This window comes from Girardinichthys multiradiatus, chromosome 11, assembly GCF_021462225.1.
Source record: "Girardinichthys multiradiatus isolate DD_20200921_A chromosome 11, DD_fGirMul_XY1, whole genome shotgun sequence".
Taxonomy (NCBI): Eukaryota; Metazoa; Chordata; class Actinopteri; order Cyprinodontiformes; family Goodeidae; genus Girardinichthys; species Girardinichthys multiradiatus.
This window is the reverse complement of record NC_061804.1, coordinates 9,889,035-9,910,184: the sequence shown is the minus strand read 5'-3', so window position 1 is coordinate 9,910,184 and position 21,150 is coordinate 9,889,035. Positions and strand designations below refer to the sequence as shown.

General features: G+C 39.2%; 1 protein-coding gene across 2 annotated transcripts in view; it reads right to left on the bottom strand.

Annotated features, from left to right (window-relative positions):
- Positions 1-2,243: 2,243 nt before the first annotated feature.
- Positions 2,244-21,150, bottom strand: part of mcama (melanoma cell adhesion molecule a) — a 79,880-nt gene continuing 60,973 nt past the window's right edge. The window contains exons 7-16 of one of the 2 annotated variants that reach the window (XM_047379608.1): positions 19,802-19,929; positions 17,552-17,696; positions 16,731-16,846; positions 15,288-15,429; positions 14,944-15,074; positions 14,622-14,763; positions 12,123-12,158; positions 7,528-7,657; positions 5,529-5,658; positions 2,244-3,320 (exon numbers count right to left, since the gene is read on the bottom strand). In XM_047379608.1, coding sequence (XP_047235564.1) covers positions 3,318-3,320; positions 5,529-5,658; positions 7,528-7,657; positions 12,123-12,158; positions 14,622-14,763; positions 14,944-15,074; positions 15,288-15,429; positions 16,731-16,846; positions 17,552-17,696; positions 19,802-19,929 — 1,103 coding nt within the window. In that variant the 3' untranslated portion in view covers positions 2,244-3,317. The remainder of the gene's footprint in view (positions 3,321-5,528; positions 5,659-7,527; positions 7,658-12,122; positions 12,159-14,621; positions 14,764-14,943; positions 15,075-15,287; positions 15,430-16,730; positions 16,847-17,551; positions 17,697-19,801; positions 19,930-21,150) is intronic. The other variant, XM_047379609.1, reaches the window with a different exon arrangement.

The following is a 21,150-nucleotide window of genomic DNA, read 5'->3' as shown; positions in this document are numbered from 1 at the left end:
GTCTGGCAGATATTCAGTGTTTTTGTTTTGTTTTAATTTACAGCAGACCTGTTTTTGACTTTATTTCTATCATATTCACCAACATGACATGACAAGCAGGAAGTTCTGGTTTTCCTGCGCAGGGTTCTGGTCTGAAAAAGAATGGAATTTGATTATTTTTCTACGATTAAATAAGTAATGTATCTTCATGATGCAGGTTGTTCTCTAAAGAACACCTACGGCCAGAAACACAACAGGTGCCCTGAGCTATTTACAAATTGGGTAAATACTGAAAGCAACACTTCCATTTTATTAGTATACATTACTTTGTGTTGCTCTATTGCATAAAATACATTAATTTGTTGTTCTAATGTGGATATATTCCACATACTTCCACAAGGCATCGTACCTGCAGTAGATTCATGGTGAATATTTCTATCAATACTTAGAAAGTTGGAAATTTGCATTTAAATGTTGTATAATGGAATTGAGTGTACTCTGAGCTTTTTGGAGTTTTATTGGAGAAATGAATAATTATGATTTCCAGCTACATCATCTGAATGTGCAGAAGCAGCCCAGGAGCATCTGATGGAACATAACTAAAACTTCTGACATGCTACAGAACCAATCACCAGGTCTAAAGTTGGGGAAGACAAAAAGAAACCCCCAGAGAGGAAACTCGTCATTTAATTACACGTTGCTCCTTAAGAGGCTCTTACTTTGTTAGGAACCAATAAAGGAATTGTTATTCTCCAGACATTTCCTGAGCTAATTTTATTTATGAGGTTCTTGACTCAACCCACTTACACAGAGGCTGAACATTTTTCCCCTCATGAACCCTCCTTATTCCACAGTATGAATTTTCACGCCCAAAACCTGAATCACTGCTGGGAGTCAACAGATCTGAGCAGAGAATATAAAACAAAAACAACTGATCTAAACAGTTTGATGTCTTTAAAACCTCGGCGCTATTTCAGTCATTATGGACCCGTCATCAATTGGACTTCTGGAGGCTTCAGACTGAGCGGTTGCCGGACTCCCAAGTTTGTTTTGCAGCTTTAAATTCTTTGCAGATGTGAGCCGTGATTTCTGTCCAGCCTCCTTCTGAAGTGAGGAAATTTGAGCTACTGTTCGGAGCGGTTTCCAGCTGGTGCTGACAGCGGTTTGGAAGCTCTTACTCCAACACACACTCAAAACCTCTGCAGAAACAAGCCAAGGCTTTTCTTTAATCAGTTTTTATTTGGCATTCTTTTCTTGTAAAAAAAAAGACAATGAACAAGCATCAAAGAATCACATGTAGAAAAGTCATAGAGATCCGTTTCAAACTCTGTTTTCTCACCACTGAACAAATGAACATAAGATGCAGATTCTTGGATCCGATCACAAATCTGTTAAACTCAACACCGACAACATCACTTTCTATCATTCAGCGGGACAAATGAAAAGACAAAACAGCAATCATTTTACTACTTATTTAAACGTTGCAATCATCAGGGCAGTGTAGCACTCAGTAATAAAAGAACCCTTTCAAAATACACCAGGAGAAATATCCACAACGCCAGCCTTTAAAGGAACCCAGCAGTGTTTTTGGCATGTCTCCTCTGCCTGTCTTAGATTAACCCCCGTTTGTGGCTCCATCCACTGTAATTAGATCCGACTCAGAGCTGCATGACCGCTTTCCTGCAACATGAAGCCGACAAGCTAAAACAAAACGAGACCAAACGGTCACTGAATGATGGACTTATTTGTTCTCTCCTTTGTTTTATAAAATATGGAAAATCAAAAATTTGATATCCATCTGGAAATGATTTGAGGATTCTAGAAATTCAAACCTTGAATCAGTTTATTTCTTGACCAAAATAAATCTTGCGATCAGATTAGGTCTGTGACTTTAATGTACAGAAAATCTAGCAAATTAGGATGCTGTTTAAATTTAATTTACATTCAAAAAACTTTAAATAACAAATATCAATTTAAATTAAGAAAAATAACTTTTCTTACTTTAAATTTGTGTTCAGAAAAGGTTTCAAATAAAAAATGTAAAGTGAACTAAAGATTTAAATTAGAAAAAAAAATTCTCTGTTTGATTCAGTTTAATTTATATGTTGAAAGTTTACGTGTTTGAAATTTAAATATTGTTTTTATGTAAATTAAGTTTTATAAATTCAAATAAAATTTGTGGTTTCCTGAATTTAAATTGAATTTAATGTTTTTGAAATTGTAATTAAATTAAAATTAAACCGTTTAGAAACATTTTAAGTTTGATTTTATTTTAGAAAAAAAAAAAAATCTAAATGAAAATTTTAATTTAAACCTTTTTTCCAAATACTCGGAATAAAGTAAACTGTAAGCCTTCGTGGGTTCTATGAGAGTGATCTCTCTGTGCGATTACTACGAGTAAAAAATAAAAGCATCTTCTGCCCAAACATAACAGTCACTTAATGAAACATGCAAAAACATGTGGGACCTGCAGGCTTTTACCTCTCAGTGGCAATACAAAGAAAAACAAGTTAAAAAAAGACATTCAGTGGTTGTTGTAAAAAAAAAAAAAAAAAAAAGAAACAGGCACAGTAGATGTCTAACTTTGACCATTTTGAGTTTCAGAAAGTCTCACAGGCTTCTTCTAGAAGGTCTCTAACCTAAGCGTATTTACAAATGGTAAAAGAACGTGACAGCAGTTTGGAGTGAAGGTCGCCAGTGCGTCTAGTTTCAGAAAGATTATCACTGGCGATCTTGCAGGAAAACTAAACACAGGTTCTCCAGAAAATAAAAAAAACTGTTGATTTGGTCGAATGTAAAACGAGTTTCTACAAATAAAAAAATGTGGCAGAACTAACGTTTGGTCTCCAACATCCGTGTCCTGTGTCAAATCTCACCTGGACGTTAAAATAAAAACATGCACACCAGCCAGATGCTGCTCTGAAATGGAAATCTGAGCCAAAATATCTTAAATAACAAAATATATATATAATATATACACTTTCATAAAAAAGGATGATTCACCATCGTACAAACACTAAACAACAGCAAATGCTGAAAACTAATGAGAAAACTGAATGCTGAAGCAAAGACTGATTCAGAAGATACAAATCTGTACATACACACCTGGAAAATGTGTGTGACGTGTGTCAGTGTGTGTGTTCCTGGGAAAATCTGCTGAATACTGCTGAGAACAAAGAACGAAGGGGGGAACAGAGGGGGAACGTCCAGACTGGGAGGAGGCTTTGGTCTGCAGATCTCAGGTCAGTGGGAGCGTCCCGGGCCTCCTCGGCTCTGACGTGGTCCGAATGCTGCTTCGGGCGACCCGCTGCTAAGGCGCCGCAGAACCTTCAGGAGTTTTACTGCACAGACAGAGGAGACGGTAAGCTTTACTCTCCTGCCTCTGTCGTTTAACTCTAGGAGAACCAGAGGAGGTCATTTAGACCCTTGTCTCCTAAAAGTGAACCCTGAGCTAGGCTAATGCTAGCACGTTTTCTTTCTATTGATATGACACGTTCTAAATTCAGGCTTTCAATTTGGTTCCAGTTAATTATGTGCAAACAAAACATGCTTTGCATGGAGAAAGTTCAACAACCAGTGTTTCAGCTGCTTTCTGTGCATTTTTCTCTCCCCTTCACAAAGAGTCATATGTAGATATCGGAGAGCGGGTCACATGAGATAGCCAGGGAGCAGAGGCAACCAGTACAGTCTCTCTCAAAGTGAATCTTGTATAGGGTGAAAAGGGCTCAGACCTGAGAGAAAATTCTCAAGTGATAAGATTTTGCGACCAGTCCACAAAGAAAAAAGGCTGTGATTGTTAAATTTTGGCCATTCGAAGCATCTTGCTTGGCTTGGGGCTGACATTATCTTAGGCAGTAGACCCTTACTGGGCACGGGGATGTGAGTTTCAGCAGGGACTCATTTAAATCTGGATCCTGAGCTGATATCAGTCCTTAATGCAGCACAAAGCTGGACAGGTTGGTCTTGTGGACACAGGTTCATCAGTCTTTTCTGGGCTCATTACTGATTTCTGACTTTCCTACAGGTCAGACCTGCTGATTCAGATGTTTTTCTAAGGACTGTAAAAAAGGAGAAGGAAAAAAATGCTGCAGGTTCTTTATTAAAAACAGTACATTTGATTCCAGAGGAATTTTATTTGCATCAAAGCACAACTATTATCTAATGTTTAATAAACTCAAAAGTGTATGAAAGTTCATGCTGTTGGTTGATGCGTTTATAGACATGAAAAGGTGGGAGTTCTGACCTGCAGAAGACTGAACGTGGCCGACCCAAAGGAAAAATTGTCTGATTTCGATTTCAAGAAAATCGATTAGTTCAACTCTACATTTTTCAGTTGTTGGTTTTAATTAGGGCTGCACGAAAACATGCGATGATAGTAGATTGCGATAAATAACAGAAAGGTGTTGATGCCTTTCTGCTCTGGGTTCATTCTTGGTCCTGTGTGAAAAAGTAATCGCCCCCTAAAGTTAATGACTGGTAATGAGTTTCTCACCTCGCTGTGAAGGAATTTTGACCCACTCTTCTTTGCAGAATTATTTTAATTCAGCCACATTGGAGGGTTTTCCAGCATGAACAGCTTATTTAAGGTCAAGCAAAAGTCTGTCAATGGGATTTAAGTCTTTAGATGTAGTGGGACACACACCTTCCAAAAAGTTTAACTTTTGTCTCATCAGTGCACAGAATATTTTCCCAGAAGTCTTGGAGATCATCAAGACGAATTTTTGGTAAATGTGAGATGGGTCTTTTGTTCTTTTGGGTCAGCGATGGGTCTGACCTCAGAACTCTCCCATGAAGATCATTTGTGACCAGTCTCTCTCTTTCTTATTGTTGAATCATGACCTCTGACCTTAATCGAGGAGAGTGAGGTCTGCAGGGGGGTGTAGGTGTTGTTCTGGGTTCTTGTGTGACCTCCAGTATGAATCGCTGATTCACTCTTGGAGTAAATTAGTTGTTTTTTTTATTTGTCTGGCATTAAAATTTGTTCAGTGAGAAAAAAAGCAAAAACGGGACAAATCTGTAAGTGAGTGAATACTTTTTCTCAGCACTGTAAGTGATGACATCACCCAGATTTATTACATAACAGACATTTGTTTGTCCACATTGTTTCTGTTCAGTTAACAGGTATTTTGCGAGTACAGTATGTAACACCCTGTTAGGAACGTAAACCACCTTGTAAAACTGTTTTACCAGCTTTGTTTCATCACCGAGCAGCACTCTGGTTTACGGCCTGTTTAATCATGTTTACTCACTGAACTCTCTCTACAACCATCCTGCAAAACTCCTCAGCTTCATAATAAACACCCCTGAGGTTTTAGGAATAATGAAGCTGTGATGAATGGCCTATTCAAAGATTTAAACTAGGAAAATATACATCAGTACGTCAGTTACTCTATTAGCTAAAACAGCGAGATGTTGAAATCAACCCAAGGATGCAACATATTTAACTCAAGAAGAAACATGTTTGATCTTTAGGCGAGACCAGCCTCTGGGAAACCTGCAGAGTCCAGCGCTGGAGGTTTTTAGAGTCTGAGCTGAAACTATTCACTCACCACAACAGTTACCTGGTCATTTGGACCCTTTTTCTCTCCGTTCACAGCCTTTAGCAGCACAGCATCCTCATTCTTTGGGTTGTTCTTCATCTCTACTACGATGTCGTCTTTGGTGGGCTTCTCTTTGGTGCTGCTCAGACGAACAAGAGGATACAAGGCAGCAGGGGAACTGATTATGAGGAACATTGGTCTTTTTTCAACAGACGTTCATGTTTAAACATCACTTCCAAGTGTTACCGACTCCAGATTTAACCTTCCCATTTTGGATCCGTTTGGTTTTGATTCTTCCACCTGAACAACTTAAATCTTTCACATCTTGTTCTTGATATAAAACTGAACCTGAAAGTTGTTGGTGAAAGTCACCAATGATATTCTCATGGCCTCAGATTATAGACTTGTGTCTGCACCAGTTATGTGACACATTTGATCCAGTATTCTCTTAGAAAGGCTGGAACGTGCTGTATGGATCAGGGGAACAGCACCAGGCTGGTTTAGATCTTAATATTCTGACAGATTCCAGTTTGTTCATGTAAATGATAAATCTCCACCCTCCAAGGTTAATTGTGAAGTGCCACAAGGTTCAGTGCTTAGGCCCATTCTTCTTCCTTTATGCAGTCAATAAATTAGAATCTGGGTTTTGATGAGACTCGTTTTTCATATTACAAGTACCTTTTGAAAATAACCTTCAAGCAGGTATTAAACATACTTTCAAACAGCCCACATTTCTGTATTAAAATGTTTTTTTTTTTTATTAGTCTGATGTAATATTCTAATCTTAAATGTCATGTTTTCATTAGCTGGTTGCAGAAAATTGTCATCATTAACAGAAATAAAGGCTTGAAAACATCATTCTCTGTTTAATCTATATAGTGTCTTTCACTTAATGATGGAGTTACTGAAATAAATGAACTTTTCAATAATATTCTAATTTATTCAATATGACTGTAAATGCTTCCACTGGGTAACGTTATTAGACAGCCTGGGATTCATTTCCACTGTTATGCTAATGACACTGAGCAATATTTATCCATAAATCCTGATGAATCCCATCAGTTAATTAGATAACATGAGTGTCTTAACAACATAAAAAAAACCTGGATGACTTTAAATGTTCTTCTTTTAAACTCAGACAAGTTGTTCAGGTTAGCAGATATACTTCACCCAGTTTGGGCCCAGATGTTCTGCTGCTGAAGAAAATCTCTGGACTGAGAAGAGCTGTGTGGAACTGGAACGCCTTTGAACATCTTCAGCTGTTTTACAAAAGCTGCACAACTCACTAAACCACAGGAGGTTTGTCCGAAATGATGGTCACAACAATCCTTTATACACAAGGATGGATTACTGACAGATCCATCTAATTGGACAGATGGATTTGGATTTCTATGGAGCATCTACGGTGAGTAAAGCAGGTATACTTTAATGTAGACAGAAGCCTAATCTGCCTCAGTAAAGCAGATGGCACTTGGTTTGCTCCCATATACATTCACTCATGTTGTCTTATTGTTGATTTCTCATACTTAGTGTCTCCTTTATGTTGATTCCACTGTTATGAGTTTTGACTTTATCTGCTATGGAGTAAGAACTGATCAATGTGTGTGTGTTTATTTTGCTTTATTTTATTCAATTGTTCGAGTTTGGGAGTATCAAAGACTGGAAGCAACAAAAAGTTTATTTTCAGATTAGGTAGATTTAAAAAGAGAAAGTGTGCAGATCCAACTGAGATATGTTGTGTGTGTTTTGGGAGGAGGGATTTGGGTTTTGGGTAGAGAAGGCCCATCTGGGTGAGGCGTTGTTTGCCTCTCAACCCAAAACATTGTGTGCAAAAAATGTAATTGCTGCTGTCATTTTTGCTGTGATAAAGGTTGCTCAACTTTATTTCACACAAAAGCCTTGAAAGTTCTGACTTTAAAGAACCAACGTCATTTTGTGGTTGCTGTACAGAAAAAACCTGCAGTTAAAAATTAGTGCAGCAGAGTGAGTGAGGAGAGACGGTACTCACATCTCCTTTTTGCCTGAACGTCCGCAGGGGATCTTTCCTTTCTTATGCAGGAAGTAGAGAACACTTCCCAGGGAGGCGAGCAGCAGCAAGCACAGTATGATCACCACTATGATCACCCCGCTGCCTTCAACTGCACAGACAGAGGCAGACATCCGCTGTTAGTGGGACAGTTTCTGTTCACAGATTCAACCAAATGCATTTCATTTGCTTTAATAATCAGAATCTGATCATTTATTATGCTTTTACTCACTCATACATGCTTCTCTTCCAAAACAAGCAGGCCAACTGTGGGCATTTGGTACTCAAACCTTCAGAATAAGTGGCCCATTTAATTTTTTTTTTTTTTCTAATGCATTGCACATAATATTCTGTCATTTTTATAAATGTATGATTAACAGGTTTTCTATCAGGCATGGGCCGGTTTCTGGTACACCAATGCACAAGGTTGTTATCTATAGTGCTGTAAAAAAAAGTTATGCTCCCTTCTAGATTAAATGTTTCAGAACAAACAAATTTTAATATCAGACAAAGATGAGCTGAGTGAACACAAAAAGCAGTTTTCAAATCCTGATTTCATTATTAGGGCAAAAAAGCTTTCCAAGCCAACCTGGCTCTGTGTGAAAATGTAACTTATCTCCTTGTTAAGTCATTATTAACTGATTTCTGAAGAGCTGAGCTCAATTTCTTCTGCCACACCCAGGCCTGACTACTCCCAGAGTTGTCGACTCAAGAAATCACTTAAATAGAACCTGTCTGAAAACATGAAGTGGGCTAAAAGATCTCTAAAAGCAGCACCTAATACCCCAATATCAAGACATTCAAATTCAGCTGAGAAACAAATTCACTGACATCTATCAGTGTAGAAAGGGTTAAAGCCATTTCCAAGGCTTTGTGACTCCAGAGGACCACAGGGAGAACCATTATCCGCACATGGAGAAGACATGGAACAGTGGAGAACCTTCCCAGGAGTCATCGACCTAAAAAAATTACTCTAGGAGAGCATCAAAGACTCATCCAGGAGGTCAGAGAAGAACCCAGAACAACATCTAAACTCTGCAGGCCTCACTTCCTTAGTTAAGGTCAGAGTTCATGATTCAAAAAAAAAAAAAATTGAGACCGGGCATAAATGGTCTTTGTGGGAGAGTTTCAAGGTCAGAAACACTGCTGACCTAAGAGAACACAGAGATGCATCTCATATTTGGTAAAAAACATCCTGTTGATCTTTGAGATTTTTAGGAAACATTTTCCAACGAGACAAACATGAAACATTTTGAAACAATTTGTCTCGTTACATCTGGTGTAAAACTAACTGCATTTCATAAAAAAGAAATAAAAAAAAACATTATATTGACAGGTAAACATGGTGGTGGTAGAGTGCGGTTCTGGGGATCCTGGATGACTTTGCTTTAATTGATAATTCCATGACTTTTGCTCTCTATCAGAAATTTTGATGGAGAACGCCGAGCCATCAGTTTTTCACCGGAAGCTCAAGCACAGGGGTTAGGTAGCCGGACAATAATGCAAAAAACACCACCAAATCCATAACTCAATGGCTCCAGAGAATAAAAAAAGGCTATGGAGTAAAAGTCTGCACCTTAATCTGATTGAGATGCCGTGGCACAACGTCTAACAAGCCCTTCAAGCATGAAAACCCTCCAGTGTGTCTGCATTAAAACAATTCTGCAAAGCAGAGTGGGCCAACATTTCTTCGCAGTGATGCAAGGCTTATTGCCATTATTACAAATGCTTGATAGCAGTTACTGTTGTTGGAACAACCAGAGTTATTATTGTTATTAGGTTCAGGGGGCAATTACCCTTTCACATGAGACCTGGTTGGTTTGGATAGATTTCCCTTAATAAATGAAATCCTCATTGAAAAACTGCTTTTTGTGTTTACTCAAGTTGTTTTTAACTGTTTTAATGTTGCCTGATCATGTGAAAGATTTAAGTGAGGCAAAAAAAGAAGAAATCTTCAGGGGGCAAATACTTTTTCACAGCATGGTACTTGTCAAATGGTTGTTCTACCGTACCAGATGTAAACATATGGCATTAGCTAAACAGCTTTAAAAGACGCAATGAGCTTTGATCAGATGACATTATTATTAAGCTTTGCATCAACAAACAGCCCAGGTGGGTCTGGTGTGAAACAAAGGTTGAATACATGGAAAAGCACTTCATGTTCACTTTAAAGTATGGTGGAGGATCTGTCATGATGTGGGTGTGTTTCTCTTTTAAAGGCTCTGTGAATCTTGAGTTCTTGGCATCACGAACTCTTTGAAATACTTAGAAATACCAGTCTCTGGTTCTCTCAGCAGGACAATGACCCAAAACATGGCCACAACAGCACAGGTGTAACATACACAGAATTAACCTTCTCACATTTCAATCTCAGTGCAGACCCACAGAAAACCTGAAGAGAAGAGATCGTAAGAGAAAACATGATGGATGGATTTCACGCATCGTTATCAGGTGTGCCAATGAGTTAGCAGCGTGCTGTAACTAGGCTCTGCAGATGTGTTACTACAAAGTTCACACATACACTTATTTCCACTCTGAAGATCAGGCAGTGACACATCATGCAGTTAATCCAGAAAACATTTTTAGGACAGGTGAAACCAAAACGATGGAGAGAAAGTCACAAATCAGAAAGATGAAGTAATTTCAGAGCAGAGCAAGACGTTTCATCAATCACCAGAAATGACAAGGCAGACAGAAGAGGCAAACATGGATGAGATGATGTAGAACAGTGGTGTCCAAACTGTTTGCCATGGGGGCTAAAAATGCCTCTTTATGTTGGGTTGGACAGCTGTCTTCAGCTGGTCCAAAACGCAGCTGGCCGTCTGCTCACGGGTAACAAGCATCTTGAGAACATAGCCACCATACTGTCCTCCCTGTGCTGTTGTCTGTACGTTTCAGTCTGGATCTTAATTTTGTTTTTTTAAATGTTTTAATGGTCAGACATCTCCTTATCTAAGCGTTTACATAAGCACGTTCCCAGAAGACGTTTGAGGTCAGAACTTCTGTTCCTTTTAGATGTTCTTGGACTCATCTGGTGACCTGAAGAGACGGAGCTTTTTCTGCTGTTGCTTCCAAACACTGGAATAATCTCCCTCTTACTGTAAGGTTGACTGATACCTTCAATGATTTTAAATCCCTTTTAAAAAACTATTTTTTCACTTGGCTTTTAATTTTTGTTGAGTAGAAATATCACGCTGCTTATAATAGTTAGTCTTTTATTTTCTTTTACTTGCTGTTTTTAGCCGTTTCTTTTTATTTGTTTTATTGTAGGTGTTTGTGTTTTTTTTTTAATTTATGGACCTTTTCAGCACTTTGATCGTTTTTTGGTGTATAAAGCGCTCTATAAATTAAAGTTGACTGATTCATTGATTGTCAAGTTTTAAGTACTCTGGGTACCACCAGATTTTGATTTTTATCTTTTTTTCCTAACATTAGAAAACAAAAACAAATTTTATTTTTACCTGTTCAACAATAAATTAAACACAATATTTTAATGAAACGAGCAAAGTACTCTGATCTCTGTATCTGCATCACCACCAGTGTTGGGCCCGTGGGCCGCACAAAATCATCCTGAGGGCCACAAATGGCCCCTGGGCCGCACTTTGAGACCCCTAATGCAGAATACAAACAAGCACATGTTTTATTACCCAGTAATAAGTCAACCAAACTACATTTCTACATGCTAAGTATAAACCGATTGTATGCAGACTAGCTAAACTGTTAAAATAATACCTGACACGAAACAAACTATATATTTCTGGTATTTTTTCTGCTCATTTAGATACAGGATCTATATTTATTCCTATTTTTACCCCATTAGTTTTAACAGTTTTAACTAATCGAACACCGTCCACCAATGCAATAGCCAGCTTAATCTTTAAATATACTGACACAATAAAAAGTGAGAAACAGCTTAAAAACACTTTATTTAAGTGTTGATAATGTAACTTATTCTGCCTGCAGTGGTTTATAACAGCTGTAAACTGAAAGAAAAGCAGTAAAAAGTTGCTTGGGAGCGTTGGAGTTGGTTTAGATTTCAGTTTTTCCTCTGTTGTTTTTATTTATGAGTCTCCGTGTTTTCCCCGGAGTCTTGCAAAGATTTAACGATAAGAACTTACAGCCCAGATTAAGTCAGAAAACTGCGTGATAATTATCTCCCACTCAGAGATGAAGTGTAAATTAACATGGTATGTAAAACCTACCATAAAACAGGATTAATGTCTGGCTGGTTTTTTTCCATGTTGCTTATTTTTGTTTACTTTAAATATTCAAGGATAAACAAATATTTTACCGCTGCAGCATGTTTGATCTGAGCATCCGAAGGACTGCCGTTGCGCCTGGATTCGCTGGTGTTAAGATTTTTTTTACGCAAAAATCAAACAGAATATTTAATAACAGCCAAAGGCTAACCCAAAGATCTGCTAAAAAACTAAAGACAGACATGGGGTGGAATGTCTGTAAATAATGCATGGTCTTCTCCAAGCTTTTATTGTCACATACAGATGTTGGAGAAAAGCGTGAACACTGAGACAGAAAGGCTGCAACATAAAGAGACTTCAGGACGGTAATCGTCTTACCGGGAGAGAAGGGAGGAGTGCGGGTGACCCTGGGAACTGTGGACGAGTAGAACAGCATTTAGAATGGGAACAAGTCTATGCCCACCAACATCAATCCAACATACAAACACACACACTCAGCCTCTAATGGATCTGAGCTGATTAATCATCCCAGAACATCAGTGCAAAAATGTATTTATAGTTTTATACATTTGGTTAAAGAGCAAACTGTTGTCATTTATCAGCTGTGACAAAGTGGTATTTATCAAAGATGCACCAACGACTCGCCTGGCGACCGGAAATGGTAAATGAACTGAACTTATATAGCGCCTTTCCACTCATACAGACCAACCAAAGCACTTTACAGTAGAGACACATTCACCCAATCATTAACGCTCACACATTCATACACCGACCGGTAGGCAACTTGGAGGTTAAGTGCCTTGCCCAGGGGGGCATTGACATATGGCAGGAGGAAGCTGGAATCGAACCCACAACCTTCTGATTGCAAGACAACTACTCTTCCTACTGAGCCAGAAGTAGTCCATTCTTGTCCGGACAGGCTCGGATCAGTGATTTGAAGGTTGGAAATTAAATCCTATGCACTGAGATGTAAAACGTTACCTAAACCTTTAAAGGAGCACATTAGCAGAATTGCGCTAAAACCGCCATGCCTCCTAGTCTGCTGAACTGCAAAGTGTCTGTGGATGTCTGCATGCGACCCAGATCTTTTTGACCTTGTTGGCTGTGTGGACTGACAGTGACATTAATACTCTAAACCAGAGGGTGGCACCAAACACAGCAGATCATGAGCAGAAGAAAGACAACAATGAAGCTTGTTTTAAGGAATACACAGGGAAAACAGCAGATCTCTGCTGAGAATCTGTAAATATTTTAGATTCTAAACGAGATACGCAAAACTTTAGCACAACATCAACAAGAAGCTCTGAAGCAGATGCTAACTTTAGCTTCATTAGCAGCTCACAGTTAGCCAGTCTCGGCATAATGCTAACAAATAATTTGTATTTCAACATTTCAACATGGAAAGACTCACATAACGGAGAAACAAGATGATGGTTATTGAGTTTATTAATGAAAGATTATTTCTTTGGCGCTCGGATCCCTGAGGAAGACGTAAACACTGAGGATGAAGTGGGTTTGAATAAACATCTTAGGATTATGATTAGATACGTCTTCCCCCATGGGATCCGATCCTGGTGGTGGCGTAGGCCTTGGTATGGAAGGAGTTGGAAGCCTTTGGTGGAGAAGGGGTGGAGGTGGGTCGAAGCTCAGCAGAAGAGCTGTGTCTTCCATGCAGAAGGTCTATAAAAGTGATGCCCTGGCAGATGATTGGCCAAGGAGAAGTGTGGACCTGCTGTTGATTGGTGCAGCCAGTGAGGAGTGATTGGACGTGGCGGGGTGGTGAGTCTTCCATGTTGAATTTTCGTTTGAACTCCATTTTATAATAGATTTTAAGCTGGTGCGAAGCTACTGTTCTAATTCCTTAAAAGCTGAATTCTAAGTAGATGCTAACTTTAGCATTTATAGCAGCTAAAAGGTTTGCCAGTGTTCGTTTTCTCACAGTGCTTCATATCTTGTCCCTCTGTCACAGTTTCTGCTATCTGCTCTAAAAGCTACCAGATAAATGATCTAAAAGTAGCAGAGGCCTCATTAATACTTTTGTATTAACTTTGACGTCCAGTTTAAACTTTTCCAACCTTGGCAAATAATAAAAGCAAATTCCAGTATTTTCAAGGTTGCATAGGAACCCTACTTCCACTTTTTATCATGATTATTCTCTATGTGGCTTCATAACAGCCAGTTGAGGCATTCCTGCTCCTGGGTCATTTTATAAGCTTCTTTATGCAGTTAGGCTAATTGGAAAGCAGGTGCACTGAGTGTTCTCTAAATTAATTAGTTAGTTTTCTAACTTGGACGAGGGATCTCAGGTGTTTTCACTTTCAATGCATTGAGTTTCTCTATTGAGGCCTCTACAATAAATATGATCCATGGAAAGTGAATTTAATTGAAATATATTCACTTTCATCAGTAATTACAGCCCCTGATTTACACAATAACAAACATCCTGAAATATTTGTTTCAGATGTTTGCTGCTGAAGATGATTCAATAAAAGCGAAGGTATGAGGTGAACAAGTTTAACAGCATTTTGTCTCTATTTTTCAGCAAGGCCTATTTTCAACTGCACGGCTTTTAAACTAAAACAAAGGAGTCCAAGAAAAAACAGTCTAACTCTACAAATTGGCAGAACAGCTTTTTATTAAAAATTAAAAACTCTTTAGCTAATTTATCCTTTTAGAAATATTATTTAATAGCTAAAAAGTCAATAAATTTAACATTGTGAGGTAGTGACAACTTGGATGGAAATAATTTCAGACTGAAACAATAATTAATTTTTAAGGCAGGTGGAAGAGGTGCAGCCATTGGTTAAATAATTTTATGATCTGAAAATAATTTATCTTGAATAGGTTTTTCAACATGAATGAGAAAAAGATGCTTACTGGCTTTAATGCTGAAAACCTTGACTTCAGTGCCCATGTCATTGGTTGCATTACAAACAGCGCTGATGTCCGAGTTGACCTTTACCGACACCATGCTGTGAGTCATGTGGTCGTTTGCTTTGCTCATCACTTCTTGCCAGTTCTTCAAAGAAACACAGAGATTTTTATTTAGGATGGGATGGGATGGGAGGGAGGGAGGGATGGATGGATGCATGATTTTATGTTTACTTTTCCAGAAGTGAAAATCTCAAAAACCAAATTCCTCATTTTTCTAGACTATTTTCATAAACTCTGATATTATGAAGGAGATTAACTGGGATACCTGGCTGCCAATGATGTTCCAGGAGATGCTGGGTGGGGGATGTCCTCGAGCCTCACAGCTCAGGTTCACCATCCTGCCTGCCACTTCCTCCAGCTGGACCTCCTCCTCCACACCCACCACCTGAGGACCACCTAGAAGAACACTTTCATTAGAAAAGTTCAAACTGTTTTCTCAAATATTCTTCAGTTTTAATTTCCTTATGAAAAGCACTTGAGTCTGCAACTTTTGGGTTTCATTGTCTTTATAACCTTTAACTTTCTTCAGTAATGTTCCAAATTCAAAGCTCTAACCTTAAAAAGGCACAGGTTAGCAGTAGCTCAGGAGTGCAGCAGGTGCTCACTGACCTTGAACAATGATGTGAACCGAGCCGCTCGTGTGCAGGGAGGGCAGGGAGGGAACGGTAACCTCGCAAACGTACTCTCCGCTGGTTTCATAGGTAGCGTCGTCCAGGTGCAGCATGTTACTGTAACCCACCTGCTTTCCATCCTACACAAACCCAACCCAAACATGCACACATCATAAGAATGGTCAGTGACTCTACAGGTACATGTCAGTAAATCAAAACATCATCAAAAGTTTCATTTATTTCAGTAACTCAACTAAAAAAGGGAAATTCATATTATACAAATTCATCTATTTCTGTTAATTTTGATGATTGTGGCTAAACAGCTGAACAGCTAAATAAAACCTAAAAATTCAGTCAGTCAGTCATTTTCTACCGCTTCTTCCATAGTGGGTCGCGGGGGAGCTGGTGCCTATCTCCAGCAGTCTATGGGTGAGAAGCAGGGTACACCCTGGACAGGTCGCCAGTCCATCGCAGGGCAACACACAAACAACCATGCACACACTCATTCATACACCTAAGGGCAATTTAGAGTGACCAATTAACCAAACAGGCATGTCTTTGGACTGTGGGAGGAAACCGGAGTACATGGTGAGAACCCATGCATGCACAGGGTAGAACATGCAAACTCCATACAGAAAGACCCTGGCCGGGAGTCGAACCCAGGACCTTCTTGCTGCAAGGCAACAGTGCTACCAACCCACCCTAAAAATTCAGTTTATTAAAATATTATAAAAATTATCTTTATTACATAAATCTTATATTACTGTCCTTTTATGACCTACACAATCATGGGGTAGTTAAGCACTCACAGAGAGCTGTATCCAAGTGCATTAATGGAAAGTTTAGTGGAAGGAAAAATGCACAAGCAACAGGGATAACTGCAGTCTTGAGAGGATTTTAAAGTGAAGCCCATTCAAGAGTTTGGGGGAAATTCACAAGGCGTGGACTGCAGCTGGACTTGGAACTTCAAGAGCCACTAAAGAAGTATCCAGACATGGGCTACAACTTCTGTTTTCTGTTTGTCTGTTCGGTCTTCTCAAACCCCTGGTTGGTCACAGTAGATGGCTGCTCACACCAAGCTGGGTTCTGCTGAAGGTCGCTTCATCTTAAAAGGGAGTTGTTCATTTCCACTGTCGCCACATGTCTGCTCACTATGAGGGACGGCTGCATATTTAACAACTCAATGCGGCCGGCTGGGTTTCTGTAGATAAAAACTTTGGACCAACTGGCAAAATGAAGTGAACTTGACTACAGTGTACCATAAATAGGATTGAACTGGAATGCATGTCATTGAATTAAGGTCCCTTTTCATGATCAGACTAATTTAATTGTATATCTATAATTGGATCTGCTTGTCTTGTTGTGATGAGTTGACACACGATAAGAGGATATACAGCGACCTGATCGCTGCAATGAAATGATGTGTTTTTACGATACAAACCTTGTACCAGACAGTTACGGTTTTCAGGGAGGACAGGGCGTTGCAGGATGCTACCAGATTTTCACCTTTAAGCATAACCTCCGAGTCTTTAGGAACCACAACTGCTGGGTCCAAGTCTGAAACAGAATAGAACAAGACATGACACACGTGTTCACAAGTTGTTCTAGTTTTCTTCTTGAAAACTGTTAGTCTTCATCATTTCTCAGTGAGAGTATGTCCAGCAACATGTCTACAGCTCCTCGCAAAAATAATTAGACCTTGAGTTTTTTCACAAGAAAATCTGAAAAGTGTGGCATGCATGTATTCAACCCCCCTTACTCAAACACACATAAATAGAAGTCCAGTGCAACCAGTAGCTTTTAAAAGACACCTAATTAGTAAACCCAGACCACTTGCGTGTGATTTAACCTCAGTATAAATGCAGCTGTTCTGTTTCTGGCCTCAGAGGTTCTTCAGAGAACATTAAACAACAAACAGCATCACGAAGACCAAGGAACCCAGCAAACAGGTCAGGGTTAAGGACACATTTAACCAGGATTTGGTTCTACAACAATATGCTAAGCTTTGAACATCTCAGGTATGAGTACTTTTGCAAGATGCTGTACAGCCTAATGTTAACACATTCAGAATACAGTTCTTACTGAAGTTATGGCAAAAACAACCATTTTGTGAGACAGAATCTGGAAGTGTTGTAAAAGGTCTTTTAGACAGAACCCACAAATAATAATAACCTGCACCAATGCTAGATTTGAAAGATCTACACAAAAATGTCTTATACGGTGTAGTCCTGTGTGTAAGCGTGTTCTATGTTTCCTACGTACAATGCACAGTGAGCTGGACCTCCCCTTTGACCTCAGCTTGTCCAACAGAGTCCAGCGGCCGACACTGGTAGATGCCGCTGTCTTTCCGAGACACAGACGACAGCATCAACAGATTACCGCGGCTCTCCAACACCATATCCGGCTCCTGAAAAGGAAACTCCATTTAGTTTTTATCAGGACAAATGTTGGCGTGTAAATGTGACAAGGAAAACTAAGACATGTCCTGCAAGTCTGGAAGCATATATGCTGTTATACTGAATGCTCATTTCTCAAAGTTAAGCTCTGTATGCAAACTGAAGTTATCTTGGTACAAAGTGTAAGGAGCAGCTGCTGAAATAATGGAAAATATTTGATCAACTAATGTTCAAATAAAGGTCAATGAGGAGAGAACTGGGTGCACACATTTGAGCTTCAGTATTTTCTGTAGAGCTGCACAATATTGAAGCACTGATCATTGCAATATCAATGAGTTTAATATAGCAACTGCAAGGGACAGTTTGGATGCAATATTTGCTAGGTTAATATTTTACAGGTGTAATATGGCTGACCACTTGGACAGAATCTCATAGCCCTTGATGCCACAATGCTCAAGCTCAAAAACAGTTGAGTGGAAATCATTTTGATGGAATACAAAGGGAAGAGTGAGGAGCATGTGCAGTTTGCTGCAGATTTTGCGATCGCAATTGCATGTTTTCATAATATCATGCAACCTAAGACAAAAATGATCCATAAAGGCTCACATATATACATACACCCCCAATAATATTCCTTTAAATGACCCTTTGCCAGCAGCAAATGGCCCACATTCTTTTGATAGCCATAAACAAGCTTCTTGTTAATTCTGGCTGGATATTTGGACATTCTCCTGAGCAGGATTGGTAGAGTTCATTTCTGCTGTCAAGCAGAGTCCCCCATTTTTCAGGTTGCAGTTGAAACCTTTTAAGAAGCCTTAATGTTAGATGATGGCCTTATCCATTCTAAAAACCAGTTTTCATGCGTGTTTGGGATCTCTGTGCTGTTGGAGCAACAAACTGTATCCATGTTTCAGCCATCTCTATGTGGATTTGAAGGGAAGTTGAAGAATTTTGAGGCAACCATTCATCTTTCAACTTCCATCCAGTTTTTGCAACTCACCAGTATAACTGGCAGGGCTTAGCCCCTCAGCATGATGGTGCACCAACCTTGACAGAAGGTATAGTGTTTCCAAGTTTGAGTATTTAAAAAAATAAAACAAAAACAACAAATCAAACCATCAGTCAAACAAGGTGTTGGCAGCATGATGGTCTGGAGCTGCTCTGCTGCTTCAGGGCCTGGGCAACTTGTTGTAGCTGATAGAACCATGTATTCTAGAAGGTTTTAGAGTGGCCTGGTTAAAATCCTGACTTAAATCCAAATATGTTGATGTAGAAAGACATAAGAGGCTGTTCATGCTGGACGAACCCCTCCAATGTGGCTGAAATAAAAAAATTATGCAAAGAAGAGTGGGTCAAAATACCTCCAAGTGACCTAAAACAATCATTACCAATTATCACAAAAGCTGATGGCAGCTGTTTCTGCCAAAGGTGGAACAAGTTTTTACTTACTTGTCATCTGTTTTAGGAGGCATTTGCTTTTTCACATAGGTTGTTTGGATAACCCTTTTCCTTTAATAGGTAAAATAATCATTCAAGAACTGTTCAGGTTCATTCAGGTTATCTTTGCCTGTTACTGTTATTATAATTTGTTTGATGATCTGAAACATAAGTGTGACAAAAAAGCAAATGTAGAAAAAAAAACTTTGAGGGGGCAATTTCTTTTTCGCAAATTTTATTTAAGTTTTTGATGTCAAAATGTTTTCAAAGAAATAAGCTTAAATATATTTTTAAAAGCTGTGTTTTACACATGTTCTCTTTGTAGTCCTTGACACATAAATGACTCTCTAGCATCCCAATTTAAACAACCCCTAACAAGGCTGCCAACAGGCTGATTAGGAAACGTTCAGACAGCAGTCAGCTGAGGCTTTGTGTTCTCCAAAGACACAATGAATGTGTGTCTGACATGGGAACGAGTCCTACTCATAAGCCCCGTCAATGTGGCCTCCGGTCTCAGACCCCGGGTCAGAGCAGACAGAGTCTTCACAGACCCTGCACACTCATGTCTACACGGGGCCCTGAGAGCTCTGCATATCAAAAACATTCTCTGCATGTCTCTCGTGTGTCACTCATTCTCTCTTCGGGACTTGTAGGTTGAGAAAAGGCGCTCCATTCTTACTTGTTCCTTGCTGAAAATGAAGGGCGGTGGGGGGTTGCCATCGCCCTGGCAACGTAGCTCCACGGTATCCCCCTCTTTGACCAAGCCCTGGGGCGAATCTTTCCACAGCTCCACCATGGTGGTGGGGTCTGCACACAAACATACACACACAGAGAAATAAACTAAATTAGACAGGCTTATTCAGCACGCTGGTAAAGTCACTTTACAAGGTCATTTCCATAATGCTGACAGCACAGACTCAGTTTGGTTCTATTCAGATCTGTTCCAACAGCAAACATAAGAAAAAGAAAAGGAGGAGATGGTGCAGCTAAACAAATCTGAGGTGAAATGTGCTACCCTTAAACATTACATTTTTCAGCCCTCACTGCAAATTAGGTTTATTGGCAAAACATGCAAACTATCAGATGTTTATAATAAACTAGACCAACTTAATTAGCTCAACACATTTAGTATTACAGGTGATTTCTCCATATTAAACACAAAATGACACTTTTACTGACTACCTCTGTCTTAAAATTATTCAGGTCCTTCATGACAAACATCTCTAGCACTTAGAGCCTTTTGCTGTTATGACCCTCTGTAAAAGTGATTCATAGCCAGACAATAGCTCCTGGCAGCGTTCCAGTTATTTAATATTGTTAAGTTTGCGAGCTGAAGCTGCCTTAAAATCAGAGATTTCAAAAAGGTTCAAGTCAGGTGACTATGATGGCCACTCTGGTGTCTTCTATTATTGAGAGTCAAATTCCTTGTTTGTCTGTACAAACTTGGCAATAAAGGACTTCTTCTGAACCTGCCTCCAGAGGAATCTAACGGCAGCCATTGCTAGCTTTCTCTTTCTGCCACCAGGTGGCGTAGACGGTAGTCCTTTAACTCCAAACTTGTGAACTATGCCTCCAGCTGCAATATTTAGGGTCTTTGGTATCTTTTTCTTGTTAATTTTACTTGTTTGTGCTATCTGAGGTATCCTAAAGGAAGCACAGCTTATGCAACTAAGGAAGCTTTTGATTGGTTGCATTGGGTTAGCCTGAAATCACATGTGTGCTCTTATCAAGAATTATATTAAAGGTGTTGAATATTTTTCAGACTGCTGCAGTCATTGAATTTGGATAAAATCCCTAGTTTGTGTTTATTGCAAATACCTGAGCAATAATAATTTGGCAACAATCCTAATTTGCAGCATGGGTTAAATAAATTTAGGTGGAACTGTATATTATCTGAAAAACGTTAAAGGTTGATTTCTGTGTATTTTTCTGCACATAATCGAAGTAATGGAATGACTGATGCTAGTTTGCCAGGATTTTTTATCTTTGACTCCAGGGCGTCATTAATTTTTTCTGTCTTTGTATTTT